This window comes from Taeniopygia guttata, chromosome Z (genome assembly GCF_048771995.1).
Source record: "Taeniopygia guttata chromosome Z, bTaeGut7.mat, whole genome shotgun sequence".
In the NCBI taxonomy this organism is placed as follows: Eukaryota; Metazoa; Chordata; class Aves; order Passeriformes; family Estrildidae; genus Taeniopygia; species Taeniopygia guttata.
The window spans coordinates 58,199,857-58,215,197 of record NC_133063.1 but is presented as its reverse complement, the minus strand read 5'-3'; the positions used below and the strand labels follow the sequence as shown (position 1 = coordinate 58,215,197).

The 15,341-nt window shown below is 39.5% G+C and overlaps 1 protein-coding gene and 1 long non-coding RNA gene across 5 annotated transcripts in view; one reads left to right on the top strand and one right to left on the bottom strand.

Annotated features, from left to right (window-relative positions):
• The window catches only part of RNF180 (ring finger protein 180), a 70,575-nt gene extending 64,536 nt beyond the window's left edge, over window positions 1-6,039 (bottom strand). For all 4 annotated transcript variants that reach the window (XM_030257615.4, XM_030257614.4, XM_072921826.1 and 1 more), the window contains exons 1-2: window positions 5,908-6,039; window positions 846-984 (exon numbers count right to left, since the gene is read on the bottom strand). In XM_030257615.4, the coding sequence (XP_030113475.1) occupies window positions 846-947 (102 nt within the window). In that variant the 5' untranslated portion in view covers window positions 948-984; window positions 5,908-6,039. The remainder of the gene's footprint in view (window positions 1-845; window positions 985-5,907) is intronic.
• Window positions 6,040-6,682: 643 nt separating this feature from the next.
• LOC140681702 (uncharacterized) lies at window positions 6,683-12,421 on the top strand. Its single transcript, XR_012052779.1, has 2 exons — window positions 6,683-8,097; window positions 8,638-12,421. It is a non-coding gene; the product is annotated as an uncharacterized lncRNA (long non-coding RNA).
• The last annotated feature ends 2,920 nt before the right edge of the window (window positions 12,422-15,341 follow it).

The following is a 15,341-nucleotide window of genomic DNA, read 5'->3' as shown; positions in this document are numbered from 1 at the left end:
GCAGAGTGATTAAAATGGGGTTTATTGATAATACTATCACGATCTTAAAAACTAACTTTGTTTCTACATCTATTGGCTGTATCCCTCTCTAGTGTGCAAAAGAATGTTATTGCATTACTAACACATTTATAAAAAACATCACCACCTTCTCTTTTATTTGCTTTTTAATTTTGATTCAAGAGGCTGTAAATCTTTTTGGCACATTTGGAAAGACCCTAGCTATTTATTATGAGTAGGTGCCATTACACAACAGTAGGAAATACTCTGTCATGGTTTTATTCAGTGTAATTACCCTTCCATTTATTTTAATAAACACAATATAAATTACTGAGCAGGGAGTAACCCTGCTCAGGGCAGACTAATTTTCTTAGTTATTTTTGTGCACAGACTATGGCCCATATTTAAAAAATTAAGAGAAAAATTTTCTGATGTAGGGATATTTTACACACAGTTAACTACCACAGTGGAAATTAGAACCAGTCTTTAAAATACACTTTATACATAAGAAGTTGTCCATTAGAAGATATTAAAACAAAAAAAGGACTGCTTTAAAACCATCAAAACTAAATCCCATTTTTATATTAGAAATGGTAGTGCTCTATACAGGCTACTAGTCAAGTGTCTGTGAACACCAGCCTGCGTGTGGCAGAATATGAAGGTGATCACTGTCTACCTGACTTCACTAAAATTGTTTCCTACACAACTCTCTACAGAACTGTCTCTACTTTGATTTACCTCCACCAGAAATTAATTACAAAGTGAGGCAAAGTTTAATACTTCTCCTTCATTTAAAATAAACAGCACCAGAAGAACTTACAAACTCCCTCAGAAGAAGCAATACTTACTTTGGATGTTTTTTTCCCATTACATTTTGCAAGAAAAACAGAATTTGCTACATATTTCCTACATTTCCAGCAACAGAGAACACCAGCCTCTTGGCTGTTCATTATGTCAGCTTGGGATTTTGCAGCTCTGTATGTTGACCTGTAAAGACCACAAAGCAAACAATTTGGTCACCTTTTGAAACACCAATTTTCTCTTGAGACCTTGAAGTCCATAAATATTCTCAACACTGTAGAGGAGACTAATATTTTACTTGCAAATACACTCTGATTTTGTGTAGCATGCCATCTAGATGTTTTAAATAGTAACATGAAACAGTTGGTTTTATTTCCAGGTTGCAAAAAGAACTAGAAAGCAAAAACAACAAAACAACTAAAACGAAAATAAAACAAAGCTGACCAATCAACCAAACAAAAAGCTTGTCCAATATTTGGACAAAAGATAAGAGAACTCCAGTTTTTCTGGAATATGGCCATAGCAATAAGTCACTGCTACCCTAAGCAATAAAGAAACATACACACATAAAATGCCACATAACAATAATGAATGCTAACATAAAACCATAGATAACAGATTCTTTTCTCAACATGCCCCTGGAGGCTAGCTCCCTTAAATTAGTTTGTGTGCAAGGATGAGCACTACTGATGCAACCATTTTTCAAGAACCTCTGTATTAACCTCTTTGTGAAACAGGACTTACATTAAGACACCAGAAGGACAAAACAAATACTCTATTTTTTGTGTCTTGCAGCATCATAATTGTCTCTCTAGTCTTCTCTACCTTATTCCAAAGTCTTCCTTTTTTGTCATGTTTTTTCCAAATATCCTCCAACTTTTGTTTCAGAGTACTTATGTTTTTACCCCCTTGTGCTAGCTACATTAAAAAAAAAAAAAATTTCATCTACATGGCAACTCAAGCTCTATACTAGAGTTAGGCCTACTCAGAATGCTAAAGTGCACTGCACTCATTGACGGGCATGCCGGACTATAAAACTAAAAATCAGTGTAAAAAGTTTCAGAGTCCAAACATCTAATTTTGCAACAATTTTAACATTTAATTTTTTTTTAGTTTTCACTAAAGCAACTTTGAGGTCTTCACTAAAGGTTGTCTGAAGAGCAGTTTGCCTTGTTGAAACATACAGACTTTTGCATTTTCACAATTTTGACCTTTCCCTTTTCTGCCTTGTTTTCTGATGCAATCAAAGACAATGAAACAGACAGAGAAGTTACTTATTATCTTTTATTTACATCTGAGGTCTTAATTCATTGCATTGTTTACTTTTCTACAAAAGTAAAGATCTGAAATATAGTTTGAGAATGACAAGCATTAACATAGGTACATACAGCAGAATCTGAGCTCAAGTATACATGCAGTTTTTAACAATCAGATCCACTCTCAGTTTAAGAAGTGAAATTAAGGCAAACATTAAGTATTTCCTTGCAATATCACAATTAAAATGTATTTTTATTAAATGTTCATTAATGAATCTTAAGACAGACAAGCAAAAGATCATGCAAGAGACACATAAAAGCTAAGAACTTATACTAGTAACCTGTCTTGTTCCTGACAAAAACTGAATTATTCAAATGCTTTGACTTAAGCAGAACTTCAGTTTTTACTGAACTAAAACTTAGTTTTTACTATCCTACCTAAATCAGTGCTGCTACTTTCTGTATCAGACACATTTCAAAAGTGGAACATATAATGAACCTGTCTATGAATGATTTTTTTAAAAAGTAAATTCATTCTTTGATAATTTTTAGAAGTACTTTGTATCCCTTTGCTGTTATGACACTAGGCACCACAGGGTATTGAGAGAATGGTTATCAGTTATGACTTTCAAACACTTTAAAGCTGTCCTAATTAATTTATTCTTCACAAATTCTATTCACACACTTCTAGCATGAATTTAATTTTACAACAGTTCAGTGTGATCCTCCAATCTAAGATCAACCAGGATGGACTGAAAGACATTTTGCATGCAGCTAGCTCAGACATTCTCTTTAGGTACAGCCATATCCTCATCTACTCAAATACCTTCTTGATATGATGTGATACATCCCTTGCAACACTTTTTATGCTGTGTATTTTTAATCCAAATGATATATTTAAGTCTCTCTACACGTTCTTTTCACCTTAGAGAAGAGGATATCCTGCTATCTTTTGAACAGCTGCTTCATTTGAAGCTGATGATTGGAGCAGGGCAAAAACAACTTGGTGATAGACCTCACAACAATCAGATAAAAGACTGATCACTGGCATTTGAGCTGATGTAAACATCCTCCTCAACTGTATAATATCTTCCAAGCTTTACTGCAATATAAAAGGTCTTTTATTTATTTATTTTGTTTAGTTAGTTATACCCTTTGAGAGGTTCTTCTTAGTTCAGCATATATCTTTTATTTAAAATTACACTTACATAAGAGAAATTAATGCTTAGTATATGCGTAATGACACACATAGCATGATTGTTATTTTGTTGTATTTTGTGTAACCAAGAGTGCTGATAGTGGACTACATGCAAAAAAATCCAACTCAAGTGGGTACTTTTTTTAATATTATGGTACAGTGGGCTGAAGTGTTCTTCTGGCCTAAGAGTATTTAAAAATTAAGTAGGTGTATCAAAAATCTGCATGTATGTGTCTTTTGCAGTCCTCACAAAGGACAGAAGATACTTTACACATGCATATTAACACACTGCAGAGGTTTCTACACATAGCATGTTTCTCACTTACCACACGCACTTTTATTTTGTTTTGTACGTAAGTTCAAATAAATGCATATGAACGCAGGATTTTGAAGGTTTTTTATTTTGTTAAATGCAGTTTAACCTTAGTGTTTTGGATATATTTTCGTAAGTTTCATTTGTCTTGGTTTGCACATAAGACTGTTAAAATCTTGCCCTCCTTCAGCAAAAAGTGCCTACATAAAGATAAAAAGTCTTCCATTTGGAACTCCAAAAATAGTGTCAGGCCCTGAGTGGGCCTTTTTATCTTAGTACTAGGTCATGTGTGCTGTACTGCTCTCAGGTCAGTTGCTTTGTGTGAGCTCATGCTTGCCTCCCAAGTAGCATGCAGATGTATCAGTGTTTAAAAGCCTATATTCTTCCATGGCTTTTGTCTGATTACCTTCAAAGTCTTTTCTGTTCTTTAGTCCCAGTAAAACCAGTAGCAGGGTCCTAAGACTTCCTTTCCAAACCAGTCTCAGTTCCCTTTCTTGGAGATCATTGGTCTAATCTTCTCTTAGAGACCTTTGATGAAGATTTTACAGCGTTCCCAAACTATTTCATTGTCTTCTTACCTCTTATTACTCTTTCCCTAATACTTAAATTTAATTTTCTTCTAATTTCCCTTATATAGCGAATACAGAGAACAAAATTGCTCCTTTTCTTCCATGCAGAACATTTTACAACTTTAAACACTTATTAGATATTAGCTTGCCTTCAGTCTTGTCTTTGAACTAAATAAATCTTTCTCTTTTCCCTCAGAGAGAATGCTTTCTTGATCTCCAACTACCACTGCTATTTTGTGAACTCCTTCAAATAGGTCAGCTATTCTTGCTGAATGCAAGTTCTGGATGCAGAACTCACTGAAGTTTTACCAGCTGAGAAGACTAGACAGATTACATAAATTTTCAAGGGGGAATAAAATAAGGTCTATTCATATCTAAATGTCTTACGAAGTATAAATTGTATAATATATTACATTTTGGTCATTCTGTCTTCAAAAAGATTGCTAAAAAACATTTAGTATGACTCCTATTAAAAATTTTCGTATGTTCAAAGTGAAAAACTAAACACAATCCCCTAAATTTCTGTTGAAATCTGGTCTAGAATTTCAACTAACTTGCCCTTCATTCACAAATACATAAAAATGAGAAATTAAGTGTAGCAGCACTAGCATTTATCAATGCTTTTTCTTCCAAAATCACCTATGATCCTTCAGAATATTAGAGCCATGAAAATTACAATAATAGATTGCAGTAAGAAACTAGGGCACTAAAACTTCAGCAGATTGATAATCTTAAAAAAAAATTAGGTGAGTGTCTGGTTTGTGGGAGGATGACAGGGAAAATGAGCTGTCCTAACCAACAAGAGTCCATACATATCCCAGGTTCCTGTTCCCAGAGAAGGAGGAAACTGATAATTTACCAGACAGAGAGACAGCCATGGAAGACATTAGGGTACACTTTAAAAACGTCCTGGTAGTTTCTGATCTCCAAAGTATTTCTGATTAAAGAAATGCTTAAAAAAACCTTCTTCAACAATGTGTCTCAAAAAATAGCACTTAAGATGGGGAGACAGAAAATTTAAAGAACTGTCTCCAGGCTGCCAAAGAAGGGAAGCAGAAAGATGCATCATCTGCTTCTGTGCATCTCCTTGTCTACAAACTCTTCTACCAGTTCAGCGGTTGTGTGATCAGCTTCTGTATGATGCAAGTTAATGTCAGAGGGCGGCCAGTGTGATCCTTTTGTACCAAGACTAACCCATATAATAAACAGAAGTTTAAAAAATCCAATTGTTACTTGCAACATATTTTTTGACTTGCTAGCATGTTGCATGCTGCCTAAGGTCGTCCAAGCACAGGTAGGATATAGAGTGTGTAAATGGCTTTGACAGCGAACAGATCTGGCGATACACTGGAAAACCACTGATCGGTGTGTAATCTCGTTTTTCCAAGAGATCCCAGGGCCAGAGTTGCCTGTTTCACGCTCTTACACATACAGGCATCAGTTGTCGCACAAAGTGAAGACAGAAACGAGCAGGAGCAGGGTGCCGCTGTCCCAGCACAGCCCGGGACACCGCCTGTGTCCCGGGTGCCGCAGCGGGTGCCGCAGCGCCCCGAGCCGCCGGGCCCGGCCGGGCGCTGCGGGCTGCGGCGGCCCTGACCCCGGGCAGCAAGGCGCGGGGCCGCCCCTCAGCCGGGCCCGGACAGCCCGGCCGCTCCCCCGGGGTGTCCGCACCGCCGCGCCCACCGCACCCCGCGCCCCCCGGCCCGGCTCGGCCCCGCCTCAGCCCCACGGCGGCTGCGGCGCCTCCCACCGCCCCGGCCCCGCTCAGCTCACCGGGCCGCGCCGTGCGAGGCTGCGAGGAGGAGGCGACGGCACTGGAGCGACCGGACGGGCGGGGAAGGGCTGCGCAGCAGCAGCTGCTCCCGCGAACGGGAAGAGACGGGAGACAAACGGCAGCGGAAAGCGCTCCGCCAGCGCGGCCGCTGCCCTCGGCAGGCACACGGCGGCGGCCCGGCCCGCCCAGGGGCCGCTGCGGCCGGCGGAGCACCCTAGGCGGCGGCGGGACCGGCCCCACTGCCGCGAGTACGACAGCAGCGCCCGCGCCAGCCTGCACCGCGCCGAGTCCTCGGGCTGGCACGTCCTCTCGTCGCCTGACTGGCAGAGATGGAGCGGGGTGGGGTCAGCGGCGGCGGCGAGCTGTGATCAGAGAGAAGAGAGGAGGAGGGAATTAAGGTTAAGGGAATGAACGATAAGTTTTCAATGGGCACTGGGGAAAGAAGCTGCGTTCCTTCAGGCCCGAGAAATCAACCCAAACTCAGAGATTGTACTCTCATAGAGCGAGGCCAGGGACATGGCAGGGATTAGCAAGCGCTCACCGGCAATCACCTGCTAGGCTGGGTGTCCTCAGCAGCCCCCTGCTGTCCCAATGTACTGCAAGAGAAAGGAGGAAGCATTAAATGAAATGGGGCGAGGGCATGAAGAACACTTAGGAATCGGTGTAGGAAGTTGCTGCACATCAGGCGGGGCTCCACGGAAGGAAGCTGCACGGCGGCCCCGGGCCGGTGAGCGTGTGTGCTGCGGCTGCCAAGAGAAACTAGTGGCGACTTCCATCCGTGCCGCGTCTTTTGCACCTCAGTGACACTGTGGCTTGACCGGGAGCTGATACGTGCTCTTAGGTGACAATCTGCTGATGATGCTAATGACAGTCTTCAGTCACGAGAATGGAGCAATTTTAAAGCAATGTGAGAGTAAGAAAGTCTGGAAGATTGCTGAGAAAAATTAAGTTAGAGTCTGTTCACTTCTTTGCTTGTGGAGGTGATTTGGAAACCTGAAGCCTCCATTGCAGGCTTTCTCCTATATTTATGATATATAATTTCCGTGATCTTTCTTGTATTGCAATATACAATCCCTGCAGACCAAGGCGAGGTTATATTATCTGGTAGCTGTTTTGGATAATGTAGGACACAGTAAGATCTGGGCTCTCTCCTATAATTAAATTCTGTTTTACTCTGCCATGTGCAGTACAGTAACTGCATGTAGAAGGAACAGACTATTATTTTCAAATAATTTATAGTATGCGAGAGTATGCTTAAATTTAGACTAAAATTACTATTAGAAAAATCAATATTTATCAGTCGAAGAATTGCAGCTTATAAGGCAAGCTTTAGCAAACTTAATTGATAAAGCTATAGAGCAATACATTAAATAGATGAACAGAAGAAATAAAATCCAGATTAAAATAATGATTTTAAGACATTTCAGGCCTCAACTTCTGACATAAAATAATGTTGAAAATATTAGGAGAGAGATACTTTAACTTTTTTCCTCTCATTTGCTTCAGTTTAAGTAGGATGTAGGGTTGGACAACTTGAATTTAATGGAATCCCACAGATAGAGAGAAATAGTAATGAAGGTTTCTCTGGGGTTAAGAGATGAAAAGGACCATATGGCTCACATCACAGTAACAGCAAATGGAAGGAGAAAAAAAGGAAACTTTGCTGAAAATTTTGCTGCTGGCTACAAGATTATATTCAGAGCCATTCAGTTAACTGTGTGGTTAACTAAAAGGCTCTGAATATTAACATATTATATACAGTGTTTATCTATCACAGAGCAGCTGGACCGTGGAAGACTAAAGAGGATGGATTGTGCTGTGGCTTTAGGACTCATGACAGGCTGATGCAGTAGTTAATTCCAAGGCGGGCTATATATGAAATGCCTTTTGCTGGGATAGCCCTTAAATCTGTGGTGGGAGTTCAAGGATCAGTACCAAGCTAACACAGTAAGTTAGAAACCAGAGAGTGTCTTTGCTGTTCTCAGGCTCTCTGTCTCTTTGCTGTTCTGATCGTGTCTCGGGAAGACTTCATTGAAGGTCTGTGCAGGGGGTCATTGTGTGCTGAAGCACCCTGCAGGGCTGTAGTGACTGGTGCATACACAGTGGCACATTCTGTTTTCATGTCCATGACAAAGGAGAGTGCTTCCAGCTCACAAGTACTTTACGGAGGACTTCTAACAAGTGGTCAGGTATGCCAATGATGACACCAGGAACATGTCATTTCCATTCCAATTGTGTTGATATAACTGCCTACCTAGGGGGAGGAATGACCTAATTTTCGTTCCTATAGAGTTTCTTTCTTTACCAAAATACATTTTCATTACAAGAAGTTACATTTTCTGCAGCTATTTGGTAATGTGCTAATGACTACCCAAGGCATTAACCCAGTCTATAATCCCTGGTTCTTTAACCCATTAGGCTGCTCCATTATGTGTGGTCATCTCCAAGACCTCCATATCTATAATTTGGTCATATATTCTGGAGGAAAATATCTTGGAAAATGGCCAGAGATTGAGCATTAGGAGAAAAGAATGAAAAAATAAAAATTGTTGGGTAGAACTTTTGAGACTTGATACTGAGCATAGAAGGAAAATAATCTTTGCCATTACCTGTTTTTTTTTTTTTTTTTTTTTTTTCCTGGTTGGATTTGTTTGGGTTTTTTTGTTCATTTCTTTGTTGTTTGTTTGTTTTTTCCTCCCCCCCTTAATTTTTTTTTTTTTAATATGCAGCTTACATATTTGAACAGTATTGTATCAGGAGAAGCCCAATGAGCAACGCTGGCCTCTTTCACCTTTCCTATTGGATTAACTGTTGGATAAACTTTGTTAACACTAGGCACTACAGCATCCATCAAGCATAACATTTTTACTGTATGGAGATTTTATTTTTGTGTATTATAATCCTGTTGAGAATACAGCCTGACTTTCTATTCAGAACACTGTGGAAAAGCTTTTCCTATTATAAGGTAAATTGTAAGAAAATGACATTTCATATCCTCTTACTTGAAGATAATGGTTTATATTTATTCTTAAATCTTGGCATACACATATAAGAAACATAAAGTCTATACAGAATATCCATCAATTAAGAAAACATTTGCTTTGCTTTTTGCTTCTTTTTGAAAAATTATCAAATCATCAAAATTTGTGATGATAGGCTGCATTATAGCTAGGGAAAATATTTTTTTTTAAGTCACATAGGACTAGATCTAATAAAGTAATTCTTTATATAGTTTTTTAAATTTGTGGTTGCTTACTCCCTGGAGTGGAATCCAGAGCTATGTTAAATGTAGGGATCCTTTCTGTGCTTCACAATCCTCGTCGTCAAGGAATCCCGCTATCTTGAGAGAGGACAAAAGAAAACATAAAAAAAACATAACTGCAAATACAGTAAGTCACTGAAATTTACTGCTTATCAGCTGTTGAAAGCTAGCTCCTAGAAGGGAAACTACTTATACAGAAAAGAGGTTTATCCCACATTTCCCTTAACCTGGGAGAACATACTAGTTATCCAGATGACAATAAAAGCACTGGGGTTTTTTCTCCATGGTGGCATGGTTTCAAAGAATTTATGTTCTGTGGGAATATACAGCATGGAGAAAAATATCTCTGTGCCCAAAGAATTTTGGAGCTTACACCAGAAAGGGAAAGTCAGGGGTCTTCAAGGAAGAGCTTAAGTGTTTTTCACGAAATAGACATAAAATTGCACTAACAACCCTTTGAAGGGGGTTTTGTACTATGTGATATTTAGTTTGTGTAAATAATACCATTAAGCCAATCATTGTAAATTTTCACTGGGGCTTCTGATTAAGTTGGTTCAGTTTAGTTTTTAGTAAAGAAAAAAGTATGTTTTCAACTTAAGTGCTTGACTTTGTAAAGTGAGCTTAGATAAACTAAGGAAAATCAGCCAATATGAACTGCTCAGGAATTTGGGGAAGATACCTGGAATTGAAGTTAAATTTCTTTAAAAACCCAAAACTTTATATCCCAGCAAGGATACTACTTTCAGAAATAATGTTAGAATGAAGGATAATTACTTGAAGCAGTATTTTCAACAGACCTTCAACCAATAGAAAAGAACAAAAAGGAATAAAAAAATACTGATCAGCAGATGACATCTTTTTTGAGAACATGGAATAGCAATTAAAACTGCTTAAACTGAAGCTGGATTAGAACTTGCAAAGAATATAACTTTATAACTTTGGCTGTCACAGAACTGGAAAATGAATGAGATTCAGGTGAATAATTTACAAGTTTATGCACTTTGAGATTGCTGGCAAGAATTTCTCCTATCAGGTGGTGACTCGTCAATTGGAAGCAATAAAGAGGTTAAGTAATGGAGTACATTAATTGATCACAAGATTTCTGTGCATTGACTGTGTGATGTAGCTCTGAAAAGACTAATTCTGCCCTGAACAGGGTGAGTATTTCCAGTATATGCAGGTGAATATCATTGCTCTGGTAGTTTTTAATTTGAAATAATATGGATAGTGATAATAATAATTTTTAAAGAAAGTTAATTTGAGCTAGAAGAGACACAAAATAAAATAAAAAGGTCATAAAAATTGGTTAGAGCCCGTCTTATGGGAAAACAGAATGGCTTTGCTTACTCAGTTCAGCAAAACAAATGCTGTGAAAAGCTTTTCTTGATAGGTCATCACTGAAGAAATAAATTATTATTGCAGTCATATATACCTTAGGAAATATACAAAAAAAAAAAAAAAAAAGAAAAAAAAAAAAAGAAAAGAAAAAAGCCCACCCAAAATTAATTGACCAATAAGAAATTTAGTTGTTGAAAAGTTGTAATTGTACTACCAGGGAGATAATTGGAAAATCTTTCTAAGAAAAAAACTGGAGAAAAAAAACACCAATTAAGTTTTCTGAAGCTGGTAAGCTGGTGGTGGCACTTTTATCTTTAATTTTATGCTTTTTGTGAAAAGAAGATTATCCTTGTAATTTGCTACCTCGTGACTCAGTCTCTGTGTTCTGAGTCCTGATTTCCTTTCCAATTAGAGGCACTGCCTTGTCAGTGCTTAATATGTATATAAAGATAATATTTTCTAAGCAGTGTAAAAATATATTTTATATCCTTCAGAGGGAATATAAAGGAATTAAGTTTTTTTTTTTTTAATGCTGCTGTCATTCAAATGTTCTGAACAGCTCTGCACAGTAATTTCTACTTGGTGAAGTTTAATCTTTCATAGATTAAACTTCAGCATCATCCTGAAGCATCATCCCCTGTTTTATCATTGTCTAAATTACATTTTTGTAAGTATATTTTTATTGCAGCATTATATGAAGCAGTTTGAAATGCATTTCTTTTCTAGAATTATCAGTTTAAATTTTCAATAGCAATGGGTAGAAAGAGTGAAAATTTCCTTCAGTCATTAGTCCTAATACCTACATGTACCAGGCTTGTTCTTAGGCTGAGATATAAAGAAATTAGCTATAGAATGGTTTGAATTGAAAAAGACCTAAGAGATCATCTGGTTCCAAACCCTTCTGCCATGGGCAGGGACACCTCCTATGAGACCAAGTAGATCAAAGCCCATCCATCCTGGCCTTGAACACTCCCAGGAGTGGGGCATCCACAAAGTCTCTGGGCAGCCTGTCCCAGTGTCTCACAACACTCACTGTGAATAGTATCTTCCTAACAGCTAATCTAAACCTGCCCTCTTTTAGTGTAAAACTGTTACCCTTGTCAGATTGCTACTTGTTCTTGTAAAAAGTCCCTCTCCAGCTCTCTTGTAGGCTGCCCACTGTAAGATGCTATAAAGTCTCTCTGGAGTCTTCTCTTCTTCAGACTAAACAGCCCCAACTCTCTCAGCCTTTCTTTTAGCTGAGGTACTCCAGAAGTCTGATCATATTGGGTCTGAATTCAATCCAACAGAACATATTTCCTGTGCTGTGACCCAGAGTTGATGCAACCCTGCAGGTGGGACCTCACCAGAGCAGAGCAAAGGGGCAGAATCCCCTCCCTGGCCCTGCTGCCCACACTGCTCTGGATGCAGCTCAGGACACGTGTGGCTTTCTGGGCTGTGAGTGCACATGGCTGGGTTTTTTCCAGCTTCTTGCCTGGTTACTACCCTATTAAACAGAAAATTTTGAGTTTAGCTTTTAAGTCATGTTTGTCTTTTATGTATGCTTAACGTATTTAATCTTATTCCTTACAAATATTAAATAGAAGTAAGTAGAGAGAATTATTAATTTGGCTGACTGCTGAAGAAAAAAAAATGTAACCTGTTTTTGATTTTAGAAGACACTCCAGCTTAAAGAGTCACATTATCCTTGAGAAAAGATCAAAATATTAATTTAATATGACCTGTTTGAGTGGATATATACTGTGAACAAAGTATTTTTGTAGCAATAATGATTTTCACATATTTTTGTGTTGTATTAAAAAATGTTAAAAATTCCTTTTAATGACATCCTGAACTCTATTCTGGATGCTGGATGTTATCAGATAAAAATCTTGATATATAATAAAACAATGGGCAATCAGTTAATCTCTAAATTACTCTGAAATTAACTTGCTAATGTATGTGTTCCAGTTCCAGTTATGTAATTATGAAAAACTTACTTGTCTTACACTCAGAAGACAATATCCTCATTCAGATACCAATTTTAATTTAGAACATAAAGAATTTTAAGATAACTTCTAGCTTTGCTTTTTTGAAAATTATTTCTGTTTCAGTTTCTGAGTTGAGAATTGTGGTTTAACAAATTCTATGTTGTACTTGTTATTTGCAGTTTGATGGCATAACAAAACCAAAATGGAGCTCTCTGAACCTTTCTAACATGAGACTGTGTTCAAATACTCTTTTGTTGTAGTTGAAAGAATCTCCTACACTCATCTCTGATTATGCATATTGTTTTCATTATTACTGCGAAATGATACCTTGGAATTCTCCTGACAGAGCTCATAGAGATCCAGAATTCTTATAATAGAGTAATCTAAAATATGTAATATAATATGATGCTACAGTAAATAGTGTTTTCACTTCAGTTATTTATCTCTTACCAGATTCTACATAAATTGTTTCCCCTGTGCTTTTGCCATGGAAGTCCTTCTCCAGTACAAACGGGTCTGTTGAAGTAACCATTTCAATTGCCAAAACTAAGTACTGATGGGCTGAAAGGAAGCTCTCTGCTTTACCTATGCTTGTTGCAGAGTCAGTGCAGAGTGAGATTCCTTAAAATGTTCTCTCTTCCAGCACTAAGCAGGATGTTTCCAAAGGTCACAGTAAGAGCAACCAACCATGTAGCTATGACTGAACCTCAGGTAGAAGCAGTACTGGCACAAACTAAAACTACACTTGATTTTATTCCCTTTGACATGGTTTAGTCACACTCTCACTTCAGGTTTAAGCCATAGGACAAATGCTTAAGGAAAAGGCTATGTGGCCACAGTCTCTGAGCAAGACATTAGGCTTAAATATTTAAAAAATCCAGTAATTTATAATATGGGAATTATAAACTGCAGACAATTTAGGAGCTGCTTGGCCGTGGAAAGCTGATATTCTGAGTCTCTTCTTCAGTTTTAATACAGGGCTTGATTGAGATACCCACACATGCTACTTAAAAGTTCTCTCTTGTTTATGATGTTGACAGATATGACATGGTCCTCTGTTAGCTTCCTAACAGGACTTATTAGGCCCCATAGACAGAGCTTGGATTTGTCTGTGTGGGGAGTGCTTGAGCCATGGGGAGCTAGATAAGTATCCTTCCTGAGAGACCTGTGCTTTTCTTCCTCCTTTCTGTGAAGTAGTGAATTAAAATGGTCTTCTCCATTCTGCAGTGGTGACTGCTGTTGTGGTGCTGGCCAAGGGGAGCAGCTTCTTGTCCTCAGGTTTCTCTGGCCTGTTGCAAGATGCAACCATGCTTGTGGATACCAAGTGGAGCTGCCCATCTGTTCAATAGAATCTTGCTTGATAGAATCTTGCTAATGTTATTCCCTGCTTTACCAGTTCTGCAAGGGGTGCATTGTGTGGTGGACAATGAGGAAAACAGAGTTTCCCCCTTTTCAGGCAGGATGTAAGCATCAACGTTTACTCAATGGAGTCAATTTTTGGAGATGGCTCAACAGCACCCTCATATTCATCAGTTGTCAGCTGCCAGGATCACCAGGTGCTGTGGGGCGAGAGCCCAGGACTTACAGGGGTGTCTTTCAACCTGATGTCTCAAGCAGGCATTTTCTAGAACTGCTCAGAGATCCTTGTGGCCCTGCTGCCCTGGCTAAAACAGTTGCTGTATGGGGCCACTGGTGGATGTGGTTTTGGCCATGTAAATGGCAAAAGAGTAAATCTGTGGCGCTGGGTGAGGAGACTTTGTTTTGGGAGTTGCAGCCCTTTCTACAAAACCAGACAGTCATTTTTGCATGTCAGCTCATCAACATTGCTGGAGGCAAGTGCCTCACAAAGAGGACCTCCAGGAGGTCCTCCAGAACACCTCCAGGAGGCCTCTGGCAGCACTAGAGCAGTGAAACCAGGGGCAGGTCAGTGCTTGGAAATGTGCTGGTCCCTAAAAGGACCTGAAGGCACTTGTAAAAGAAGAATATAAAACTATGAAAACTGCAGGGAATGCCTTGGTCTCCCATCAAAATAGTTGGTACTACTATGCCCTCTTGCGAAGTCTTTTCCTGTTTTTCTGGGCGCTGTGCACACGTTTCCCCTCATCTGTCTGCAGCAGCCTGAGACTGATGGGACCTGTCTGGTGGGATGGAGTACAGCCATGTACTCCTTTGCCAGGATAGGGAGGCCTTCAGGTCCAGCCTATACCTCATTTCTCATGAGCCCAGGCTTGGCCTTCTCTATGCCTCACTCTGTGCTGACATCTTGAAGCTCTTCTCCAGCCTTTGCTGTTCACTACAATCTTTATATGGTTGAACTCAATACTTCCTTCTGCACAGAAGCACAACTTTGTGCTGGTCTTTGTGCAGAGCTGTCACTGTACTCCGATGAGGTGAGCAGGACTACAGTAGAAGCACCATGGCTGTCTGGTCACCAGGCAAAGTGTTATGGCAGCTCAGCCTGGTGGCAGCCCATCTCCAGGCTGCCAGACCACATCCTGGCAGAGCAGTCAGTCTGTGAGGTCTTGAGCAGACTGCAGAGCCTGTATCTTACTGCTGGCAATGGCCGTGGCCTGATCCTGTGTTATGGGGCTCAAAGGTGGGGGTGTAGGGTCTCCCTTTCCACCCCAGGCATGTGGAAGGAAGGCAGGGTGGGGCTCAGATCCTGGGAAGAGCAGAGGCACAATCCTATTTGCTTTCATCTCCTGGGCAGAGGATGGGAGTGACTTTAACCAAAGTGCTCTTCACTGTAAAAATCTTCCCAGCACAATCTGGTGTGTTTCAAGCAGTCTGGGGAAATTAGTGAGGACCTCTGCTGTAGAAACACTTTGTGGTGTGTGAAAAAAGAGCTTTTCTAGCCAGGAAC